We start from the raw sequence: 25,973 nt of genomic DNA, 5'->3' as shown, positions 1-25,973 counted from the left end.
TGGCGCATTATGAAGCGTAAAATACGACAGCGGAGACCCCCGGACTGTTGAACGACTGAAGCTCTACATAAAACAAGAATGGGAAAGAATTCCACTTTCAAAGCTTCAACAATTAGTTTCCTCAGTTCCCAATCGTTTATTGAGTGTTGTTAAAAGAAAAGGTGAACATGCCCTTTCCCAACTACTTTGGCACGTGTTGCAGCCATGAAATTCTAATTTAATTATTATTTGCAACAAAAAAAAAAAAGTTTATGAGTTTGAACATCAAATATCTTGTCTTTGTAGTGCATTCAGTAGAATATGGATTGAAAAGGATTTGCAAATCATTGTATTCCGTTTATATTTACATCTAACACAATTTCCCAACTCATATGGAAACGGGGTTTGTAGTTTATTAAATTTCCTTAACTGATGTACTAACATTGTGTAGTTTATTCTGCATATTTATGTGCACACAGAAAATGTGTCACCAATAGGGTTCTCCCATTACCAAATATTTTGGTACTGGTACCAAAATGTATTTCGATACCTTTCAATACTAAATAAAGGGGATCACAAAAAATGACTTTATTTTAACAAAAAAATCTTACGGAACATTAAACTTATGTGTCTTATCGCCAGGGGCGCCAAAAAGGGGGGGTAAAGGAGACGGATTCTAGGGGCCCATGATGGAGGGGGGCCCAGAGAGGCCCCTAATGATGATGAAATTATAATACAGAAAAAATAATGACACTGTGTTGGGGGCCCTGTAAAGATTATTTTCATGGAGCCCAAAATCCCTAGCGGCGCCCCTGCTTATCGCAATCGAACAATGTTGTCCTTAAATAAAATAGTGAACATACAAGACAACTCGTCTTTTAGTAGTAAGTAAGCAAACAAAGGCTCATAATTTGGGTGCTGACGTATGCAGTAACATATTGTCATTTATCATTCTATTATTTAGTCAAAATTATGAGGGACAAACTGTAAAAATTAATTGTCAATCCACACTGTTAATATTTGGTTATTTTCTGTTTCAACATGTTCTATCTACACTTCTGTTAAAATGTAATAATCACTTATTCTTCTGTTGTTTGGGTGCTTTACATTAGTTTTGGATGATACCACAAATTTAGGTATCGATTCAATACCAAGTAGTTACAGGATCATACATTGGTCATAATTTAAGTTCTCATGTGTCCAGGGACGTATTTCCTGAGTTTATAAACATAATATGAAGGAGGCCGGCCTGTTGCAATAAAGCGCTACTCAGCCGTCCATAACCCCGAAGAAGAATTAAGCGGTGGTGAGGGGCGTTGTGTGTGTTTGTATATATGCCCATTGTCTTTGGGTGAAGTGTAATGTTGATGAGCCCAGAGTCGTTCTGCATGCAATGCAAGCAAAGTTCGATTCCCAGGTGTCGTTGAGGAGGGGAGGAGGGAAGGAGGTCAAAAATCTTTGAAATTCCTCAGGGGATGATTACAGAACAGCCTGTTCTTGTCTCAAGGCCATTCGAGGGAGTCAAATCGTATATAAGGATTTTTGTTTTTTCTCGAGCAGGCATTACAATGGCTTGCCTGTTCTATTCGTCCATGCTGGCCCTCATGTCCAACCCTTCCTTTACAGCAAGCTTCTCCATGATGTGATCCATCTTGCGATTTAGTTCAGAAATCACCCCCAGACTGTGATCCCACAGTCCATTGCGACGAACAGCCTTTGGGCTCCTTGAGTGGCTGCCATCGCCTTACGAATTTTACGATACACCAGAGCAATGCCCAGCCCAATCAGCAGGTGCCCAGCGATCATGGTGGTGATGCCGGTGAGCTATTGTATCCTACTACGGTGTGTAGTGAAGCATGTTTAGCCATTCCTCGTCCTGCAGGGATGATACTTGTAAGAAACTCACTTTATTTGTCACCAAGGAGGTTGAGGATTAGTGATTTAGAAGTAGCTAAAACACTGTGGATGGATGTTCGCTGGTAGCTAGCAAGCCATGTTTAAAGCACCTCAGTGCGTTACAGTGTTATAACTTCACCTTTATCGTCAGTTTTTAGGCCAAAATGCGTCCGTTCTCCCTTGTGGCCTAGTGGTTAGAGTGTCCGTCCTGAGATCGGTAGGTTGGGAGTTCAAATCCCGGCCGAGTCATACCAAAGACTATAAAAATGGGACCCATTACCTCCCTGCTTGGCACTCAGCATCAAGGGTTGGAATTGGGGGTTAAATCACCAAAATGATTCCCGGGCGCAGCCACCGCTGCTGCCCACTGCTCCCCCTCACCTCCCAGGGGGTGATCAAGGGTCAAATGCAGAGAATAATTTCGCCACACCTAGTGTGTGTGTGACAATCATTGGTACTTTAACTTTTTAACTTTAACTTTTTTTCTGTCTACACACTGCGTCTGCTTGTAAGTACTCCGTGATTGTGCGCTGCCGAACATGCTCCTCTGCTCGTAAAACCAGCAATGTCACAACGTGACGACACGTTTCAAACAGAGTATAGTACCGTTTTTGATTCATTAGTACCGCGATACTATACCAGTATCGGTATACCGTACAACCCTAGTCCCCAGTCTAGGAAATGTACAGATTATCAAAAGCATTTATTTGGCTAGAAATGTCACAGGTTGGATTACCAACAACATATTTGTCAATCAAGGCATGAACATAACAATCCACATTTTGTTTACTATCACTAATAAGCAGCTCGTGTGTTGTGTCCAAACACGGAAGTGTTGCCTCTATCATAATACGGCACATACTGTACAGGACAAAAGTTTGGACACACCTTCTTATTCAATGCATTTTCTTTATTTTCATGACTATTTACATTGTAGATTGTCACTGAAGGCATCAAAACTATGAATTTGAAAGTTATGTACTTAACAAAAAAAGGTGAAATAACTGAAAACATGTTTTATATTCTAGTTTCTTCAAAATAACCACACTTTGCTCTGATTACTGCTTTGCACACTCTTGGCATTCTCTCGACGAGCTTCAAGAGGTAGTCACCTGAAATGGTTTTCACTTGGTTTGAACTTCTCATTTCAATGCGTTTTCTTTATTTTCATGACTATTTACATTGTAGATTGTCACTGAAGGCATCGAAACTATGACACCTGTAAAGTGAAAACCCTTTCAGGTGACTAGCTCTTGAAGCTCATCGGGAGAATGCCAAGAGTGTGCAAAGCAGTGATCGGAGCAAAGGGTGGCTATTTTGAAGAAACTAGAACATAAAACATGTTTTCAGTTAAGTACATAACTCCACATGTGTTCATTCATAGTTTTGATGCCTTCAGTGACAATCTACAATGTAAATAGTCATGAAAATAAAGAAAACGCATTGAATGAGAAGGTGTGTCCAAACTTTTGGCCTGTACTGTAGCTCCGCCCCTTCTGGCAGGGGATACAAAGAATTGCTATTGCGACATCCAGTGGACACATTTAGAACAGCAGATTATTTTATTTAAAAAATTCAGCTCATTTCAAACTCATCTCGCAGGCCAGATAAAACCTGTTTGCGGGCCGAATTCGTATGCTTGACTCTAGGGATGTCCGATAATGGCTTTTTTGCCGATATTCCGATATTGTCCAACTCTTAATTACCGATACCGATATCAATTGATACCGATATATACAGTTGTGGAATTAACACATTATTATGCCTAATTTTGTTGTGATGCCCCGCTGGATGCATTAAACAATGTAACAAGGTTTTCCAAAATAAATCAACTCAAGTTATGGAAAAAAATGCCAACATGGCACTATTGAAGTCACAAAGTGCATTATTTTGTTTAACATGCCTCAAAACAGGAGCTTGGAATTTGGGACATGCTCTCCCTGAAACAATCCTAATACCCACTACAACTATGGGAAATACTATACTTTGACTTTCACAAAGTGCATTATTATTATTATTTTTTTTTAAACATGCCTCAAAACAACAGCTACAAAAACAATGAAGGCACACATCTTCAGTCCAGAGTATACTATAAACTGGGCTCAATCTGCCCTTGTCAGAACGAGGACTATGGAGTTTTTGTTTTCCCAAGATGCAAGTGAATTTGGATCGGACATGGCTTGAAGGTGGGTACGTGATTTATTTATTACTATCAAAAAGGAACAAACGAAAAGCGCGCACAATGGCGGAGGTAAAAAAAAACTTGCCGAATGAAAACAAAACTTGCACAAAGGTAGAAACTGTGAACACGAAATAAAAAACACTTACTGTGGCATGGGACCGTGAACAGGGCTTGATACGAGAGGATAGCGGGGTTAGAAAAGATATGGCACCAGGACGGACAACAGAAAATGAAAAGCTTAAATAACACAGACATGATTAACGAAAACAGGTGCGTGACTCAAAACGTGAAACAGGCGCGTGACGTGACAGGTGAAAACTAATGGGTTGCTATGGTGACAAACAAGAGTGCACAATGAGTCCAAACGTGGAACAGGTGAAACTAATGGGTAACCATGGAAACAAGACAAGGGAGTGAAAAGCCAGAAACTAAAGAGTCCAATAACTAAACAAAACAAAACATGACTAATACAAAACATGGTCACACAGACATGACAGCCCTGTTCTTGACGTATTCGTATGAGTAACAAAGATGTGCAAATAAAAACAAGAAAGGCACAAAAATAAAAAAACTGCTTCAGTCTAGACTAGTAGATAACACAGCCATCCTTTAAAGGGGAACATTATCACCAGACCTATGTAAGCGTCAATATATACCTTGATGTTGCAGAAAAAAGACCATATATTTTTTTAACCGATTTCCGAACTCTAAATGGGTGAATTTTGGCGAATTAAACGCCTTTCTAATATTCGCTCTCGGAGCGATGATGTCACAACGTGGCGTCACATCGGGAAGCAATCCGCCATTTTCTCAAACACCGAGTCAAATCAGCTCTGTTATTTTCCGTTTTTACGACTGTTTTCCGTACCTTGGAGACATCATGCCTCGTCGGTGTGTTGTCGGAGGGTGTAACAACACGAACAGGGACGGATTCAAGTTGCACCAGTGGCCCAAAGATGCCAAAGTGGCAAGAAATTGGACGTTTGTTCCGCACACTTTACAGACGAAAGCTATGCTACGACAGAGATGGCAAGAATGTGTGGATATCCTGCGACACTCAAAGCAGATGCATTTCCAACGATAAAGTCAAAGAAATCTGCCGCCAGACGCCCATTGAATCTGCCGGAGTGTGTGAGCAATTCAGGGACAAAGGACCTCGGTAGCATGGCAAGCAATGGCGGCAGTTTGTTCCCGCAGACGAGCGAGCTAAACCCCCTATCGACCCTAGCTTCCCTGGCCTGCTGACATCAACTCCAAAACTGGACAGATCAGCTTTCAGGAAAAGAGCGCGGATGAGGGTATGTCTACAGAATATATTAATTGATGAAAATTGGGCTGTCTGCACTCTCAAAGTGCATGTTGTTGCCAAATGTATTTCATATGCTGTAAACCTAGTTCATAGTTGTTAGTTTCCTTTAATGCCAAACAAACACATACCAATCGTTGGTTAGAAGGCGATCGCCGAATTCGTCCTCGCTTTCTCCCGTGTCGCTGGCTGTCGTGTCGTTTTCGTCGGTTTCGCTTGCCTACGGTTCAAACCGATATGGCTCAATAGCTTCAGTTTCTTCTTCAATTTCGTTTTCGCTACCTGCCTCCACACTACAACCATCCGTTTCAATACATGCGTAATCTGTTGAATCGCTTAAGCAGCTGAAATCCGAGTCTGAATCCGAGCTAATGTCGCTATAGCTTGCAGTTCTTTCCGCCATGTTTGTTTGTATTGGCATCACTATGTGACGTCACAGGAAAATGGACGGGTGTATATAACGATGGTTAAAATCAGGCACTTTGAAGCTTTTTTTTAGGGATATTGCGTGATGGGTAAAATTTTGAAAAAAACTTCGAAAAATATAATAAGCCACTGGGAACTGATTTTTAATGGTTTTAACAATTCTGAAATTGTGATAATGTTCCCCTTTAAAGTGCATGGGGGAAAAAGGCACAAAACATAAATAAAACAGTTTCACTCAGTCCAGACTATTAGTCTATTTTGTGCAACGGATGAAGCTCAAAGAGTGGGCTAATTATTTTTCTCCTTGTCATCACGTGTGAGAGGGAGATTTTTCTGAATGAAAACAAGCATCTGCAAGGACTTCTGGGTATTTGTTCTGTTGTGTTTGTGTTGCGCTACGGTCCGGATGTTCTCCCGAAATGTGTTTGTCATTCTTGTTTGGTGTGGGTTCACAGTGTGGCGCATATTTGTAACAGTGTTAAAGTTGTTTATACGGCCACCCTCAGTGTGACCTGTATGGCTATTGAATCAAGTATGCCTTGCATTCGCGAGTACGTGTGTCAAGCCGTAGATACTATGAGACTTGGCCAGTACGCAAAGGCAGCGCCTTCAAGGATTAATTGGCGCTCTGCACATCTTCCTGCGTCCGTATACACAAGCGGCGTTTTAGAAAGTCACAAATTTTACTTTTGGAAACCAATACCGATAATCTTGAAACCGATAATTTCCGATATTGCTTTTTAAAGCACTTATCGGCCGATAATATCGGCGGTCCGATATTATCGGACATCCCTACTTGACACCCCTGGTTTAAAATGTAGATTTCACATACAGACACTCGCATTCACGCTTGCAGACAATTTCAAATGAACAGGATAGAGTTAAAAATGAATGGACATTAAAAGAGAGATCCCAGCATTTGCACATCACAATATGTGAGGATTGCTTTGAAATGTGGTTAAATATTGGCCAGCGTTGATCTTTTTCCATGTCCAAACTCTCCTCTTCTTAAGTGTGGAACTGAACACAAAGCTGTCCAAAGTCCACGCCTCTAAGAAACATTACGAGGTTGTGACTTTTTCGATGGCGACGTTTGAAGAGGACGACGAGGATGCTGTGAGGTCTCAAGCTCACTATATCGCCAAGGTAAGGATACCGTAAATGCTCCAATTACTGCCTCTCTACCATTTACAACAGAGTTATAGTGAATAACCTCCGAGGTATCGACAAACCCCGTTTCCATATGAGTTGGGAAATTGTGTTAGATGTAAATATAAACGAAATACAATGATTTGCAAATCCTTTTCAACCCATATTCAATTGAATGCGCTACAAAGACAACATATTTGATGTTCAAACTGATAAACAATCATTAACTTTAGAATTTGATGCCAGCAACACGTGACAAAGAAGTTGGGAAAGGTGGCAATAAATACTGATAAAGTTGAGGAATGCTCATCAAACACTTATTTGGAACATCCCACAGGTGAACAGGCTAATTGGGAACAAGTGGGTGCCATGATTGGGTATAAAAGTAGATTCCATGAAATGCTCAGTCATTCACAAACAAGGATGGGGCGAGGGTCACCACTTTGTCAACAAATGCGTGAGCAAATTGTTGAACAGTTTAAGAAAAATCTTTCTCAACCAGCTATTGGAAGGATTTTAGGGATTTCACCATCTACGGTGCGTAATATCATCAAAGGGTTCAGAGAATCTGGAGAAAAGCCCATGACCTTCGGTCCCTCAGGCTGTACTGCATCAACAAGCGACATCAGTGTGTAAAGGATATCACCACATGGGCTCAGGAACACTTCAGAAACCCACTGTCAATAACTACAGTTGGTTTCTACATCTAAGTGCAAGTTAAAACTCTCCTATGCAAGGCGAAAACCGTTTAGCAACAACACCCAGGAACGCCGTCGGCTTCGCTGGGCCTGAGCTCATCTAAGATGGATTGATACAAAGTGGAAAAGTGTTATGTTTTCTGACGAGTCCACATTTCAAATTGTTTTTGGAAACTGTGGACGTCGTGTCCTCCGGACCAAAGAGGAAAAGAACCATCCGGATTTTTATAGGCGCAAAGTTGAAAAGCCAGCATCTGTGATGGCATGGGGGTGTATTAGTGCCCAAGACATGGGTAACTTACACATCTGTGAAGGCGCCATTAATGCTGAAAGGTACATACAGGTTTTGGAGCAACATATGTTGCCATCCAAGCAACGTTACCATGGACGCCCCTGCTTATTTCAGCAAGACAATGCCAAGCCACGTGTTACATCAACGTGGCTTCATAGTAAAAGAGTGCGGGTACTAGACTGGCCTGCCTGTAGTCCAGACCTGTCTCCCATTGAAAATGTGTGGCGCATTATGAAGCCTAAAATAGCACAACGGAGACCCCCGGACTGTTGAACAACTTAAGCTGTACATCAAGCAAGAATGGGAAAGAATTCCACCTGAGAAGCTTAAAAAATGTGTCTCCTCAGTTCCCAAACCTTTATTGAGTGTTGTTAAAAGGAAAGGCCATGTAACACAGTGGTGAACATGCCCTTTCCCAACTACTTTGGCACGTGTTGCAGCCATGAAATTCTAAGTTAATTATTATTTGCAAAAAAAAAATAAAGTTTATGAGTTTGAACATCAAATATGTTGTCTTTGTAGCATATTCAACTGAATATGGGTTGAAAATGATTTGCAAATCATTGTATTCCGTTTATATTTACATCTAACACAATTTCCCAACTCATATGGAACCGGGGTTTGTAATTAGCGTTGAGTAAAATAAAACAGAAAATAAAGCAGTGGCTGTAGGCAACCTCCTAATGTGACCACCAGATTACAGTAGTTGCATTTTAAATGGTGCTGTCAAATAATTATTTTTTATTTATATATATCAGATTAATCATGATTAAGCACAGAAAATAATATAAATCAACTTTAAAAATACCCCAATATTTTGACTCAATTGCAATTCTATTGTTAGAATGTTGTGCGCGAAAATCTTTGCTTAAATGCACGCCATTTATTTGCTCAAATTTGCTAACAGTTTTATCCAGAGCACAGGTCCCCAGTGTTTTTTGCACTAGGGACCAGTTTAGTGTAGATTACAAGAGTGACAGATAAATACAGCAAAAATAAGTTCATTGTCACGACTAAGACTGTGGCGTGGTTTGTTCTCCCGAGGTGCAAAAGATTTGGACCATACGTGGCGTGAAGGGGAGTACATGATTTATTTAAACACTATAACTACAAAAAAAAAGGATCAAACCAAAGGCGTGCACAGGGGCGGAAGTACAAAACTTGACTATAAACACAAAACTTGCACTAAGGCAGAAACTATGAACAATTAAACAAAACTTGCAAACTATGGCATGAATAAAGAAACTTACTTGGACGAGAAACCGGCATGAAAAAAGAGTAGCAAGGGTCTTAAGGGTGTGTGGAGAGGGTGCAGAAGCATAAATGTGGGATGTCACCAGAAAGACAAACTGAAAACAATGAACTTAAATACTACAGACATGATTAACGAAAACAGGTGCGTGACTCAAAACGTGAAACAGGTGCGTGACGTGACAGGTGAAAACTAATGGGTTGCTATGGTGACAAACAAGAGTGCACAATGAGTCCAAACGTGAAACAGGTGAAACTAATGGGTAACCATGGAAACAAGACAAGGGAGTGAAAAGCCAGAAACTAAAGAGTCCAATAACTAAACAAAACTAAACATGACTAATACAAAACATGGTCACACAGACATGACATGCATGAAGAATACAACTTGCCATAACGCTAAATTAGTGGGAGCCTTGGCCTTTTTTTCTCCTTTGCAAAAAAGCTCTCCAAATACTTTTTTGATGCGTTATACGTGATATGTCATTGTCGAGGACAAGAGCGTGGATATATAATAAAACTAGATATACCCTGCAAAAAAGAGCAGTTAAAATATAAGAATAGATTTCAGGAAAAATAACAACCTAAAAATTATTTAAATAAACTAACTGCTGGATAGAATATTATTATTTAAATTATTTACATATCTAAAAATGTGCATGACTTTTAAGATAGAAATATGTATTTTATTTTGAAAACAAACCTGATTCAACTTGCTTTTTTTTTTTTTAAATGTATTCTCAGCATGTTGCAGAATCTTTAAAGGAGATTTTCTATTGGCATAAACACTCACAGAAGTTGAAGCTTATAAAGTAACTTAGTAGGAATGATCTGGATCAGCCCCCAATATGTAATGACTTTTTCCTTATTCCATTTGGCATTTGCCCGTGTTTTTTGAGTTATTTGAACCGGCAAACAATAACAAAATGAATTAATTGAAGTAATTCATTAAATATATGTGCATGTCTTGGTTAAAATCATTGAGGTTGTTATAAGACCATTCTTTGCGGTCTTGGTAAATAAACACCCAGCTGTAATTACCTTATTTTTCGGACTATAAGGCGCACTTAAAATCCTTTCATTTGATCAAAACTCAACAGTGCGCCTTACAACCCTAATGTACGGGATAATTTTGGTTGTGCTTACCGACCTCGAAGCTATTTTATTTGGTGCATGGTGAATTGATGAGTGTGACCAGTAGATGGCAGTCACACACAAGAGATACGTGTAGACTGCAATATGACTCAAGTAACCAACACAAACATTTTATATTTTCCATTGAAATGATTGAATATTACACACGGCGCTCAAAAATCTATCAAAATGTTTTAGTACGACTTTGGTAACGTATAAAGGCCGCACCGCTTGATGGATTGTACTGTGCTTCAACATAGGAGTATTATTATGGTGTGTGTATAAAGTAAGACATATTATTTGGCGTTTTGTTTCGCAATATTGTGAAAAAGCAACTTTTCTTACCTTCTGGTAGCTGCTGATCTGTATTCGGGTTCTGCATGAGTCCTGAAAAATTGTGCGCGTCCGTAGTCGATAAGCTTCTTCTTTTTCTCTATCTTCTTGTTATGGGACATTCATCCTCCACTGTTGCCATTTCTAATATAAAGTAGTGTAAAGTTCTTACTTATATCTGTCAGTAAACTCGCCATGAATGCGCTAAAACATACCGGTGCAGTGAGTTCACTTTATTCACTCAAGGAACTTTAGTTATTATTAGAGAGTTCCGGTCGGACGTTTTTTTACGTTGTTGTTGCACTAGTGAGCCACGGATGAGGAGATGCTGCTCCGTTATTGATTGAAGTAAAGTCTGAATGTCATTAAAGAAGTTAGCTCCATCTTTTGACGGAGAAAAGACCGCCCACAAAACGGAGCATCCTGAAGCGACTGTCCGAAAGCGACTTGAAGATGGTTTGTAAAACATAATATATGCAACACTTTGACCAAATAACCACCATTACATGTTATGTAGACCACAAGAAAGTGTTTTAAGTGTAGAAAAGCATATACCGTATTTTTCGGACTACAAGTCGCAGTTTTTTTCATAGTTTGGCCGGGGGTGCGACTTATACTCAGGAGCGACTTATGTGTGAAATTATTAACACATTAGCGTAAAATATCAAATAATATTATTTATCTCATTCACGTAAGAGACTAGACGTATAAGATTTCATGGGATTTAGCGATTAGGAGTGACAGATTGTTTGGTAAACGTATAGCATGTTCTATATGTTATAGTTATTTGAATGACTCTTACCATAATATGTTACGTTAACATACCAGTTGGTTATTTATGCCTCATATAACGTACACTTATTCAGCCTGTTGTTCGCTATTCTTTATTTATTTTAAATTGCCTTTCAAATGTCTATTCTTGGTGTTGGCTTTTATCAAATACATTTCCCCCAAAAATGCGACTTATACTCCAGTGCGACTTATATATGTTTTTTTCCTTCTTTATTATGCATTTTCGGCTGGAGCGACTTATACTCCGAAAAATACGGTATATAATATGACCTCTTTAATGCGCTTTATAATCCGGTGCGCCTTTTGTATGAAAATAGACCTGACTACACCCGCTCATCGGAAAATACGGAAGATCAATTATGGTATGTAACGTTAAAGGCCTACTGAAACCCACTACTACCGACCACGCAGTCTGATAGTTTATATATCAATGATGAAATCTTAACATTGCAACACATGCCAATACGGCCGGGTTAGCTTACTAAAGTGCAATTTTAAATTTCGCGCAAAATATCCTGCTGAAAACGTCTCGGTATGATGACGCCTGCGCGTGACGTCACGGATTGTAGAGGACATTTTTGGGACAGCATGGTGGCCAGCTATTAAGTCGTCTGTTTTCATGGCAAAATTCCACAGTATTCTGGACATCTGTGTTGGTGAATCTTTTGCAATTTGTTCAATGAACAATGGAGACAGCAAAGAAGAAAGCTGTAGGTGGGAAGCGGTGTATTGCGGGCGGCTGCAGCAACACAAACACAGCCGGTGTTTCGTTGTTTACATTCCCGAAAGATGGCAGTCAAGCTTTACCATTGGCCTGTGGAGAACTGGGACAACAGAGACTCTTACCAGGAGGACTTTGAGTTGGATGCGCAGACGCGGTACCGTGAGTACGCATGCAGCTGCGGCTTCCAAACATTTGATCGCTTGCCCGTACGTGCGTGCCGCTATGTGCATGTCACGTACGTAACTTTGGGGACTTTGGGGAAATATATGTGCTGTATGAACTTTGGGGAAGTGAATGGTACTTTGGGCTGTGGGATTGAGTGTGTTGTGCAGGTGTTTGAGTTGTATTGGCGGGTTATATGGACGAGAGGGGGGAGGTGTTTGTTATGCGGGATTAATTTGTGGCATATTAAATATAAGCCTGGTTGTGTTGTGGCTAATAGAGTATATATATGTCTTGTGTTTATTTACTGTTTTAGTCATTCCCAGCTGAATATCAGGTCTCACAGCATCTTCCCTATCTGAATCGCTCCCACTGCCCTCTAGTCCTTCACTCTCACTTTCCTCATCCACGAATCTTTCATCCTCGCTCAAATTAATGGGGAAATCGTCGCTTTCTCGGTCCGAATCGCTCTCGCTGCTGGTGGCCATGATTGTAAACAATGTGCAGATGTGAGGAGCTCCACAACCTGTGACGTCACGCTACTCGTCTGCTACTTCCGGTACAGGCAAGGCTTTTTTTTATCAGCGACCAAAAGTTGCAAACTTTATCGTCGATGTTCTCTACTAAATCCTTTCAGCAAGAATATGGCAATATCGCGAAATGATCAAGTATGACACATAGAATGGACCTGCTATCCCCGTTTAAATAAGAAAATCGCATTTCAGTAGGCCTTTAATTTTATCTTGTGTGCACCAATTCCTACAATATGCTATTTGTCCACTAGGCTGCGCTAGAGAAAGCAGAACTCAAGCAGCAGGGGGAGTGTCTAAATGCCAAAATTCGCAGAGCTGAGCAGGAGAATAAAGCTCTGGAGAACACAACCCTGTTGTTCAACATCAGCAACACTGGATTCCACACATCGGTCATGAAGTCGAAAGAAGCCAGTATGTAAAGACATGGACCATTCCGAGTCCTTTCTTGTCTGCTTGATGAATGAAAAAGCAAGTTTGAAATGTAAACTGATTTGTCTGTCTCTCTATGTCAGCTCCAGATTATAAGGAGAAGTTCCATCTTGAAGAGCAGCTTCATGTGGCCGAGGAGACGCTGCAATCCAAAAAACAACGAGTTGAAAAGCTTCATGAGGAACTACAGGTTCTTTGCACATTCTGAGTCTCTTCTCTGGAGAATTTACCGTATTTTTCGGAGTATAAGTCGCACCGGAGTATAAGTCGCACCGGCCGAAAATGCATAATAGAGAAGGAAAAAAACATATATAAGTGGAGTATAAGTCACATTTTTTGGGGGAAATGTATTTGATAAAAGCCAACACCAAGAATAGACATATGAAAGGCAATTTAAAATAAATAAAGAATAGTGAACAACAGGCTGAATAAGTGTACGTTATATGAGGCATAAATAACCAACTGGTATGTTAACGTAACATATTATGGTAAGAGTCATTCAAATAACTATAACATATAGAACATGCTATACGTTTACCAAACAATCTGTCACTCCTAATCGCTAAATCCCATGAAATCTTATACGTCTAGTCCAGGGGTCGGCAACCTTTACCAGTCAAAGAGCCATTTTGACCAGTTTCGCAAATTATAGAAAACAATGGGAGCCGCAAAATTTTTTTGAAATTTTAAATAAAATAACACTGCATACAAAGTTTTCTTTTTGCTTTGTGCTATGCATAAACCAGGGGTCTCAGACACGCTGCCCACACTTTCATATGGAATTTGAAAGCTGATGCGCACGCGGGTTTTAAATGATTGGCGCTTTTCAGCGTCATGCGTGCCGTGATGGTACAGCATATAGCACTCACTACAATCAGCTGCCTGATCAGCCACACGTTGTATGGTGTTTCCGCTTGCTCACGTAAGTGACAGCAAGGCATACTTAGTCAACAACCACACAGGTTACACTGACGGTGGCGGTATAAAAAAAACTATAACACTCTTACTAATAATGCGCCACACTGTGAACCCACACCAAACAAGAAATGACAAACACATTTCGGGAGAACATCTGCACAGTAACACAACATAAACACAACAGGACAAATACCCAGAATCCCATGCAGCCCTAACTCTTCCGGGCTACATTATACACCCCCGCTACCAAACCCCGCCCACCTCAACCGACGCACAGAGAGGGGGGGGGGTTGATGTGTGAGGGAGCAGGGTTGGGGTGGGGGCGGGGTTTGGTGGTAGCAGGGGTGTATAATGTAGGCCGGAAGAGTCAGGGCTGCATGGGATTCTGGGTGTTTGTTCTGTTGTGTTTATGTTGTGTTAAGGTGCAGATGTTCTCCCGAAATGTGTTTGTCATTCTTGTTTGGTCTTGGTTCAAAGTGTGGCGCATTATTAGTAAGAGTGTGTGTGAAGTTGTTTTATATGGCCACTGTCAGTGTAACCTGTGTGGCTGTTGACAAAGTATGCCTTGCTGTCATGTGCAAGCAGAAGATGTATATTGTATAACAAGTATTGAGCTGGCACGCTGTTAATACAGATTGTAGAGAGCCTAAATGTTGTACCATCATGGCACGCCCTTATTATGGCTGAAAGGGTGAAAATCGGTGAATATTATTCCCGGGAGTTTTCTGCGAGAGGCACTGAAATCCGGAAGTCTCACAGGAAAATTGGGGGGTTCAGCAAGTAACCTGCTGAGCCGCATCAGAGTGATCAAAGAGCCGCATGCGGCTCCGGAGCCGCGGGTTGCCGACCCCTGGTCTAGTCTCTTACGTGAATGAGCTAAAAAATATTATTTGATATTTTACGGCAATGTGTTAATAATTTCACACATAAGTCGCTCCTGAGTATAAGTCGTGAAACTATGAAAAAAAACTGCGACTTATAGTCCGAAAAATACGGTAGTAGGATTTTGTCCTTGTTTTTTTGTGTAACATGGTCTGGTTTACATGAACAAACTACAGAAGAAAATGTGTCATCGCCACTAGGGGTGTAAAGGTTTGTTTGAACAACAATTTGATTTGGTATTTCTGGTTGCCGATACGATTCAGGGACGATCTCGTCTTTTTTTAGAACGACACGATCGGAAACGTTTCAGTGATTTGAAATCGATTCGGTAGCTTTTTAGCAAAAAAAACCTCAATGACTGTGAAATAAATAGTGGATATTGGACACTGCAGGTAAAGTTTCCTATATTCCTGTTATTTCTTGTAAAGGAATTACAAGGGGCGGTATAGCTCGGTTGGTAGAGTGGCCGTGCCAGCAACTTGAGGGTTCCAGGTTCAATCCCAGCTTCTGCCATCCTAGTCACTGCCGTTGTGTCCTTGGGCAAGACACTTTACCCACCTGCTCCCAGTGCCACCTACACTGGTTTAAATGTAACTTAGATATTGGGTTTCACTATGTAAAGCGCTTTGAGACACAAGAGAAAAGCGCTTTATAAATATAATTCACATCACAAGGAATTACCATGTTTTTCAGACTATAAGGCGCACTTAAAATCCTTTCATTTTCTCTAAAATCGACAGTGCACCTTATAACCCGGTTCGCCTAATGTACGGCATAATTCTGGTTGTGTTTACCGACCTTAAAGCAATTTTATTTGGTACATGGTGTAATAATAAGTGTGACCAGTAAATGGCAGTCACACATAAGAGATACGTGTAAACTGCAATATGACTCCAGTAGGGATGTCCCGATCCAGGTTTTTGCACTTCCGATCCGATACCGATATTGTTTTTGCATTTCCGATCCGATACCGATACTGACCGATACCGATACTGACCGATACTGGCCTATCCGAGCATGTATTAAAGTTTAAAGTTATTTAGCCTACTTAGTTGTCAGAATAATGTTGAAAAGGGTTTTAGTACTCTTGATAACAACTAGCCAGCTGAATTAGGGGAGTTTGAATCATACACAATGGTTGGTAACAAGAAACTGACCTGTTTATTCAAGGATAAACACAAAATAGACAAAATTATACATGACAAACAGAAATGGCATCATTGAACTAGGGCTGGGCGATATGGCCTTTTTTTAATATTGCGATATTTTAAGGCCATATTGCGATACACGATATATATCTCGATATTTTGCCTTAGCCTTGAATGAACACCTGATGCATATAATCACAGCAGTATGATGATTCTATGTGTTTTGATTGATTGATTGAGACTTTTATTAGTAGGTTGCACAGTGAAGTACATATTCCGTACAATTGACCACTAAATGGTAACACCCCAATACGTTTTTCAACCTGTTTAAATCGGGGTCCACTTAAATTGATTCATGATACAGATATATACTATCAGATATATACTATCATCATAATACAGTCATCACACAAGATAATCACATTGAATTATTTACATTATTTATAATCCAGGGTGTGGAGGGGGGCGCCGGATGTAAGTGTCAAAAAGACAGCCAAAAGAGTTTGATATGAGAATAAATCTAAAGTTAAAATATAGGGTAGAAATGCATCCATTTGCAGGAAATGTAGTCTTGATTTTCAAAATTTTCTTTCAAAGTTTGCATGTCTATATTAAAACGTTCTTCTTCATACTGCATTAATATATGCTACTTTTAAACTTTCATGCAGAGAAGGAAATCACAACTAAAAAAATCACAAATTTTTTCATACGGTGTTGATCTGGAAATTTTTGCCTCGGCATTTTGATGGTGTGGACGTGTGGCACCGAATGGAGATAAGCGTCTCGACAGACGTCACAATATTTGAACAATGATGACGAAAACTGTTTTCTCTGTCGTGTCCGTGTGTCGAAAATTGTTATGCGCTTATTTTTTTATTTGATTTTGTGCGTGGCATAGATTTGCTATGCGCAGAGGACGCTTAAACAGTGCGCAATTGCACAGGCGAGCACCTTAGAGGGAGCGTTGCTCGCACGGCTGCGCTAGCATCACAGCTAACGTTAGCCATGCTGCTACCTCTCTGCTCGGGGAGGACGTATACGTATGTGACGTATGACGTGACAGTATGTGAGGTGTGTCGTGACAGTATGTGACGTGTGTAAGAAGGTGCGCTGCTGTCTGTGAGAGGGAGACACAGGAAAGAGTGAGAAGAGCCTGTCGTGTAATGCCAGCAGCTAAAAGCAACTGTGTGAGAATTCACAGACATGTGGATGTGTTGAAGGTGTGCTGGAAAATGCGGAACGGAAATTGCGGAGCAGCAGAAAAGTGGAATGTATTATTTAAATCGGTGCGTTGGAAAACACGGAACATAGTTTTTTTTTAAACTGGATCTGGATCGGCATTTTCCCATGCCTTGCCGATACGCAATTTTTGGCAAATATCAGCAGCCGATCCGATCCAAATATCGGATCGGGACATCCCTAGACTCCAGTAAACAACACCAAAATGTTATATGTTCCATTGAAAACATAGAACATTACACACGGTTCTCAAAAATCAATAATGTTTTAGTACGACTTTGGTAAGCTATGAAGCCGCACCGCTTGATGGATTGTACTGTGCTTCAACATAGGAGTATTATTATGGTGTGTGTGTATAAGGTAAGACATATTATCTGGCGTTTTGTTTCGCAATAATATGCAAAAGCAACTTTTTTTACCTTCTGGTACCTGCTGATGTGTATTTGGGATCTGCATAAGTAGTGAAAATGTGCGCGCGTGCACCATTGTAGTCCGTAGTCGATAATCTTCTTCTTTTTCTCTATCTTCTTGTTATGGGACATTCATCCTCCGCTGTTGCCATTTCTAATATAAAGTAGTGTAAAGTTCCAACTTATATCTGTCAGTAAACTCGTCGAGAAAGCGCTAAAACATACCGGTGTAGTGAGTTTGCATTATTCACCCAAGGAACATTAGTTATTAGAGAGTTCCGGTCGGACGTTTTTCTCACGGGACACATTTCCGTTGTTGTTGCACTAGTGAGCCACGGATGAAGTCAGAATGTCATTAAAACAGTTAGCTCCATCTTTTGACAATTCTTCCACTCCCGTCCTTGCACGCTACACCGCTACAACAAAGAGAAGACGCTGTCGAAAGGTGAGCCACGTAAATAAGACCGCCCACAAAACGGCGCATCCTGAAGCGACTGTCAGAAAGCGGCTTGAAGATGATCTGTGAAACATAATCTATTCAACATTTTGACCAAAGAACCACCATTACATGTTATGTAGACCACAAGGAAGTGATTTCCATTTAGAAAAAAATCCCTATATCATCCCTTTAATGCGCCCTATAATCCGGTGCACCTTTTGTATGAAAATAGACCTTACTAGGCAGTGAGCCCTATAATCCGGTGCGCCCTATGGTCCGGAAAATACGGTAGTTTTTACTTTTGTTTAGTTGTTGTGCTCTATTGACTTTGTTTTGCTCATACAATTGCATGTAATAAATGAGAATAAAGAACTAGTTTATATACCGTTTTGATATTGTTAAACCGTCAACACTTACCATAAATATATTTAAAAACAATTATGGTTATTACCGGTATATAGGATTGGTATCGGCAGATTTGAGCTTAAAACCATAATTGGAACACCACTAACCTTAACAAAGAAACAACAGGATATGTGAAAGTTTTTTTCTGTGGTTTTCAAATACAAAATGATACTGTTCAAATAATTGATATATATTAACTCCTCGAAAATAGCCCTGTGAAAATAATATTGACCGTGCCTCTTAAAAGCATCGGAATGGAGAATTATTGTAAACCAGACTTGACACGAGTAACTGGAATTGGGGAATTAGGGGTTCGTAAATCAAGGTTAAGAGTGTAATATTAGCTTGATTTTTTTTTCTTTTTCAGCAAACAATGGTAATTCAAGAGAGAATGAAGAGTGTTATTGCAGCTGGAACCAATCGGTGCATTTCAATATAGGATATGTGTATGTTTTTTTCTGTGGTTTTCAATTACAAAATGAAAAAAATTCTAATAATTGATGTTAACTCCTTGAAAATAGCCCTGTGAAAAGAATCGTAATGGAGAATCATTGGGAACCAGAATTGACACAAGTAACTTGAATCGGGGAATTATGGGTTCGTAAATAATTTTTTTAATTTTATTTGTATTTTTATTTATTTTTTAATTTTTTTAATTTTTTGTGTCCTGGGTTCGTAAATCAAGTTCAAGAGTGTATTAGCGTGTTATCTTTTTCAGCAAACAATGGTAATTCAAGAGAGAATGGGGAGTGTTAATGCAGCTGGAACTAATCAATGCGTTTAAACCATACTTGCCGACCCTCCCGGATTTTCCGGGAGACTCCCGAAATTCAGCGCCTCTCCTGAAAACCTCCCGGGACAAATTTTCTCCCGAAAATCTCCCCGAAATTCAGGCGGAGCTGGAAGCCACGCCCCCTCCAGCTCCATGCGGACCTGAGTGACGTCAGGTGCGCAACACCACATAAATCGTTGGCCAACCAAAAATTAACCCCAGTACGCTATAGCCAACATTCACCAGGAGATGGCAACAGACAAACATAGATAACTCTATTACATTATTCCCCTTTTAGAAATGTATAGATGTTACTCAAAATAAATAACCAACCCAACCAAAAAATGCAGCAGCTCAATTAAAAAAACTGTACTCAAGCCACATTCTTTTTTTTTTTTTTTTATAGTACTGAACTCTTAACCCTCATTTGTAAAAAAAAAAAAATAACATGCTTATTATACAAACAGTATTTGTACACCTTTAACACAGATTTTTATACTGTCTTCAGAGATTCAGTTTTTTTGGTGGTACTCGAAACCTTTCTGGGTACCTGCGAAAGGGTGTTCAGCATGGTTAGAAAAATAGTGACAGAGAATAGAACAAGGATGGCCAATTCAACCCTTAACTCAACAATGAGTAGATGAGTGTTATGTGTGTGTATATGTGTAAATAAATGAACACTGAAATTCAAGTATTTCTTTTATTTATATATATATATATATATATATTGTGTATATATATACATATATATATATATATAAATATATATATTGTATATATATATATATATATATATATATATATGAAATACTTGACTTGGTGAATTCTAGCTGTAAATATACTCCTCCCCTATTAGCCCCAAACCACGCCTCCCAGTACTCCCCACCCCCCACCCCCACCCCCCACCTCCCGAAATCGGAGGTCTCAAGGTTGGCAAGTATGGTTTAAACACTAATTTCTATTGCAAATGTTGATCCGCATATTTTGCATCCGAAGCTGCAGCTTTTTGCACAATGTTATTTCCCACCAGAGAGTGTTCAATTAAATCTTTAGGGTGTTTTTCCATTCCTTTCTTTACGACTTTCAGGAATTGAACCATTCGCTGAAGAATCAACTAGAAGCCAGGCAGGAATTGGAGAAGGAAGTGAGGCGAATGATGGACTTTAACGCCTCTCTGAATGACATGCTGGTTACTGCCACCAGGTTTAAGCCCCAGCTCAAATCAGTGCTGCAGCAACTATTTCAGCAGGTTTTAAAGACTTCTAAGTCCAACGATCCAAATTATTGTTTCCAGAGGCGTTGCCAGATTATTTTTAATAATTATCGTACCGGAATTTTTAAATCATACTGTTTTGACCATTTGCTACGATAATTCCTGTGTGTGCATGTTTGCCAATAACAAGTACCTGGACCATATATATGTGCCTATATATAGCCTATATATCTCTCTGAGCCGCCACCTTATTGTGGTAGAGGAGTTTGCATGTCCCAATGATCCTAGGAGCTATGTTGTCCGGGGTCTTCCATGCCCCCTGGTAGGCTCTCCCAAGACAAACGGGTCCTAGGTGAGGGATCAGACAAAGAGCAGCTCAAAGACCTCTATGAAAGTGCAATAACCGAGACTCCGATTTCCCTCGCCCGGATGCGGGTCACCGGGGCCCCCCTCTATGGAGCCAGGCCCGGAGTTGGGGCACGATGGCGAGCGTTTGGAGGCTGGGCCTGTCCCCATGGGGCCCGGCCGAAGAGGCAACGTGAGTCCCCCCTCCAATGGGAGGGGCCATAGAGGTCGGGTGCGTTGTGAGCTGGGCGGCAGCCGAAGGCAGGGCACTTGGCGGTCCGATCCTCGGCTACATAAGCTAGCTCTTGGGACGTGGAATGTCACCTCGCTGGGGGGGAAGGAGCCTGAGCTAGTGTGCGAGGTGGAGAAGTTCCGGCTGGATATAGTCGGACTCACTTCGACGCACAGCAAGAGCTCTGGAACCAGTTCTCTCGAGAGGGGCTGGACTCTCTTCCACACTGGCGTTGTACGCAATGAGAGGCGACGTGCTGGGGTAGCAATTCTTGTTGCCCCCCCCCGGCTCAAAGCCTGCACGTTGGAGTTCAACCCAGTGGACGAGAAGGTAGCTTTCCTCCGCGGGTGGGGGGGACAAATCATGACTGTTGTTTGTGCTTACACACCAAACAGCAGTTCAGAGTACCCACCCTTTTTGGATACACTCGAGAGAGTACTGGAAAGTGCTCCCCCGGGTGATTCCCTTGTCCTACTGGGGGACTTCAACGCTCATGTTGGCAATGACAGTGAAACCTGGAGAGGCATGATTGGGAAGAATGGCCGCCCGGATCTGAACCCGAGTGGTTGTCCATAACAAACACCGTGTTCAAACATAAGGGTGTCCATATGTGCACTTGGCACCAGGACACCCTAGGCCGCAGTTCCATGATCGACTTTGTAGTTGTGTCATCGGATGTTTTGGACACTCGGTTGAAGAGAGGGGCAAAGCTTTCTACCGATCACCACCCGGTGGTGAGTTGGCTGCGATGGTGGGGGAGGATGTCGGACAGACCTGGCAGGCCCAAACGCAGTGTGAGAGTATGCTGGGAACTTCTAGCAGTCTCATGTCACAAAGAGTTTCAATTCCCACCTCCGGAAGAACTATGAACATGTCACGAGGGAGGTGCTGGACATTGAGTCCGAGTGGACAATGTTCCGCACCTCTATTGTCGACGCGGCTGATTGGAGCTGTGGCCGCAAGGTAGTTGGTGCCTGTCGTGGCGGTAATCATAGAACCCGTTGGTGGACACCGGCGGTGAGGGATGCCGTCAAGCTGAAGAAAGTGTCCTATCGAGTTCTTTTGGCTTGTAGGACTACGGAGGCAGCGGCCAGGTACAGGAAGGCCAGGCGGTGTGCGGCTTCAGTGGTCGCGGAGGCAAGAACTCGGACATGGGAGAAGTTCGGGGAAGCCATAGAAAACGACTTCCGGACGCCTTCAAAGCGATTCTGGACCACCATCCGCCGCCTCAGGAAGGGGAAGCAGTGCACTGTCAACACCGTGTTTGGTGAGGATGGTGTTCTGCTGACCTCGACTGCGGATGTTGTGGATCGGTGGAGGGAAGACCTCCTCAATCCCACCAACACGTGTTCCTATGAGGAAGCAGTGCCTGGGGAATCTGTGGTGGGCTCTGCTATTTCTGGGGCTGAGGTTGCTGAGGTAGTTAAAAAGCTCCTCGGTGGCAAGAACCCGGGTGTGGATGAGATCCACCCCCGGGGTAGATGCTGTGGGGCTGTCTTGGTTGACAAGACTCTGCAGCATCGCGTGGACATTAGGGGCGGTACCTCTGGATTGGCAGACCGTGGTGATGGTTCCTCTCTTTAAGAAGGGGAACCGGAGGGTGTGTTCCAACTATCGTGGATCACACTCCTCAGCCTTCCCGGTAAGGTCTATTCAAGAGTACTGGAGAGGAGGCTACGCCGGATAGTCGAACCTCGGATTCAGGAGGAACAGTGTGGTTTTTGTCCTGGTTGTGGAACTGTGGACAAGCTCTATACTCTTGGCAGGGTCCTGGAAGGTGCATGAGAGTTTGCCCAACCAGTCTACATGTGCTTTGTGGACTTGGAGAAGGCATTCGACCGTGTACCCCGGGAAGTCCTGTGGGGAGTGCTCAGAGAGTATGGGGTAACGGACTGTCTGATTGTGGCGGTCCGCTCCCTGTACGATCAGTGTCAGAGCTTGGTCTGCATTGCCGGCAGTAAGTCAGACACGTTTCCAGTGAGTGTTGGACGCCGCTAAGGCTGCCCTTTTGTCACCGATTCTGTTCATAACTTTTATGGACAAAATTTCTAGACGCAGTCAGGGCGTTGAGGGGATCCGGTTTGGTGGCTGCAGGATTAGGTCTCTGCTATTTGCAGATGATGTGGTCCTGATAGCTTCATCTGGCCAAGATCTTCAGCTCTCACTTGATCGGTTCGCAGCCGAGTGTGAAGCGACTGGGATGGGAATCAGCACCTCCAAGTCCGAGTCCATGGTTCTCGCCCAGAAAAGGGTGGTGCCATCTCCGGGTTGCGGATGAGACCCTGCCCCAAGTGGAGGAGTTCAAGTACCTCGGACTCTTGTTCACGAGTGAGGGAAGAGTGGATTCTGAGATCGACAGGCGGATCGGTGCGGCGTCTTCAGTAATGCGGACGCTGTATCGATCCGGTGTGGTGAAGAAGGAGCTGAGCCAGAAGGCAAAGCTCTCAATTTACCGGTCGATCTCTGTTCCCATCCTCACCAAAAGGACAAGATCACGGATACAAGCGGCCGAAATAAGCTTCCTCCGCCGGGTGGCGGGGCTTTCCCTTAGAGATAGGGTGAGAAGCTCCGTCATCCGGGAGGAGCTCAAACTAAAGCCGCTGCTCCTCCACATCGAGAGGAGCCAGATGAGGTGGTTCGGGCATCTGGTCAGGATGCCACCCGAACGCCTCCCTAGGGAGGTGTTTCGGGCATGTCCGACCGGTAGGAGGCCACGGGGAAGACCCAGGACACGTTGGGAAGACTATCTCTCCCGGCTGGCCTGGGAACGCCTCGGGATCCCCCGGGAGGAGCTGAACGAAGTGGCTGGGGAAAGGGAAGTCTGGGCCTCCCTGCTTAGGCTGCTGCGCCCGCGACCCGACCTCGGATAAGTGGAAGAAGATGGATGGATGGATGTTTCGCAGTCAGTTTTAAGTCAGTATGTATAATCAACATTGTATCAATGTCGAGTGCTTGCTGGGTATGGGATTTTTTAAATGACTTGATGGTACAAATGCGATGTTTATCATACATCTGGCAACGCTGATTCTCAGTGATGGAACAGAATAGTTATTTATGTTCTAAATGTGTGTTATCCATGCGCTTCTTTTAGGCCAATGTGCCTTTTCCATCTGCCTCACTCGTCATTCGAAGATCGAACTTGGCCAGCAACTCCGCCTCTCTCAGGTCAATCTCAAATAAAACAACAAATAATATTACAGAAATGTATTGGTCTGTTTATGTCGTATTTTGCCACTTTGAATTGGTAAAGTGAAGTGTTTTTCGGTTTTGCAGGTATCCTGTCATGTCGCCCAGCTCCCCAAAGCCTTCTGAGGAACAGGAGGCCCCGCGAAAGACCGTGATTTTGGACCTGGATCTAGCCTGACTGGTTTTTCCCTTCTTGTTGCCTTTGGAGCTTTACTAGTGAACCATGGTTTGTAATGAGGACATCAGTGTTTGTGTTAATATTGTTGTACTTCCGTGGCCTGGTGGACTTGCACATGTATTGAAAATGGTTGTTACAAAAGAAGATATACATGCTGTATGCTTAGCTTTTTCACCAAGTAAATACATAAAAATTGTAGAGCAGAAAAAATTATGATATGGACCTAAACTCATATCCCGACATAGTTTGTCCCATAAACTAACCTATAAATGGAAATATCTGTTGACATAAGTAAATATTTCCACTATGTCATGATTTAAAAATGTATACTGATGGGGATCCCAAATACACAAAAACAGGTACCAACCCGTAAGAAAAATAGGTTTTGCAGAACATATATATATATGCAATATATATATATATATATATATTATATAATATTATTTATTATTATTCTTGTCTATTGTGAGCGAACTGTGGTGCTGAATTTCCCCCAGGGATCAATAAAGTACTTTCTATTCTATTCTATTCTAATATGTTCGGAACTAAAGAGGTGTTTTGAGATAACAATTTAGTTTTTAAAAAGTCAAATATAATCAACAATCTTCTTTTAAAAACATTTAGCTGTGCTCAGTTCTAAAGCTAACAAAAACACAAAATGACATTTGAAATAAAGTGCCCTGGTTTAAGACATACTTGCCAACCCTCCCGAATTTTCCGGGAGACTCCCGAAATTCAGCGCCTCTCCTGAAAACCTCCCGGGACAAATATTCTCCCGAAAATCTCCCGATTTTCAGCCGGAGCTGGAAGCCAACGCCCCCTCCAGCTCCATGAGGACCTGAGTGAGGACAGCCTTTTTTCACGACGGGAGGACAACAGGGTGACAAGAACTAAATCATCCAGACTAGAGATACATTGTATTATTATGTTTATCTTACCTAAAAATAAATATATTTATTAATAAAAAAAAATAAAAAAATAAATTTTTTTTTACTATATTTTGCTAAAAACATCAAAATTAATTGTATTTTTATTTGTATTTTTTCGTGACTCCTTATTACATCCAGCCATAGAATTATACATTAAAATAAACATATTTGAAATAATTGATTTTAAATTATCATAATAATTCATTTAAAATGACCATATTTGATTATTAAAATAATTGCTTGTTTATCAACAACTTTAGCATTTTATTCATTACATTTTGAAACTCTCAGAAGCCAAGTTATGTTATATTCCTTAATATTTATTCATGCAAGTTTGAAGTATCAATTATCTAAACACAGTTTTGTTTGCATATTTTCAGGATGTAGATAT

The 25,973-nt window shown here is 41.6% G+C and overlaps 1 protein-coding gene across 3 annotated transcripts in view; it reads left to right on the top strand.

The window, feature by feature from the left end:
* LOC133575898 (coiled-coil domain-containing protein 39-like) overlaps positions 1–25,074 on the top strand; it is a 69,583-nt gene extending 44,509 nt beyond the window's left edge. The window contains exons 14-19 of one of the 3 annotated variants that reach the window (XM_061928806.1): positions 6,803–6,935; positions 13,109–13,268; positions 13,370–13,476; positions 20,587–20,643; positions 24,381–24,454; positions 24,563–25,074. In XM_061928806.1, the coding sequence (XP_061784790.1) occupies positions 6,803–6,935; positions 13,109–13,268; positions 13,370–13,476; positions 20,587–20,643; positions 24,381–24,454; positions 24,563–24,653 (622 nt within the window). In that variant the 3' untranslated portion in view covers positions 24,654–25,074. Of the gene's footprint in view, positions 1–6,802; positions 6,936–13,108; positions 13,269–13,369; positions 13,477–20,586; positions 20,749–24,380; positions 24,455–24,562 lie in introns of all 3 variants that reach the window. The other 2 variants (XM_061928805.1, XM_061928807.2) reach the window with 2 other exon arrangements.
* The last annotated feature ends 899 nt before the right edge of the window (positions 25,075–25,973 follow it).

Source organism: Nerophis lumbriciformis, linkage group LG33 (genome assembly GCF_033978685.3).
Source record: "Nerophis lumbriciformis linkage group LG33, RoL_Nlum_v2.1, whole genome shotgun sequence".
Lineage (NCBI taxonomy): Eukaryota > Metazoa > Chordata > Actinopteri > Syngnathiformes > Syngnathidae > Nerophis > Nerophis lumbriciformis.
Note: the sequence above shows the minus strand (reverse complement) of the source record. Positions and strands in the feature narration are given on the sequence as shown.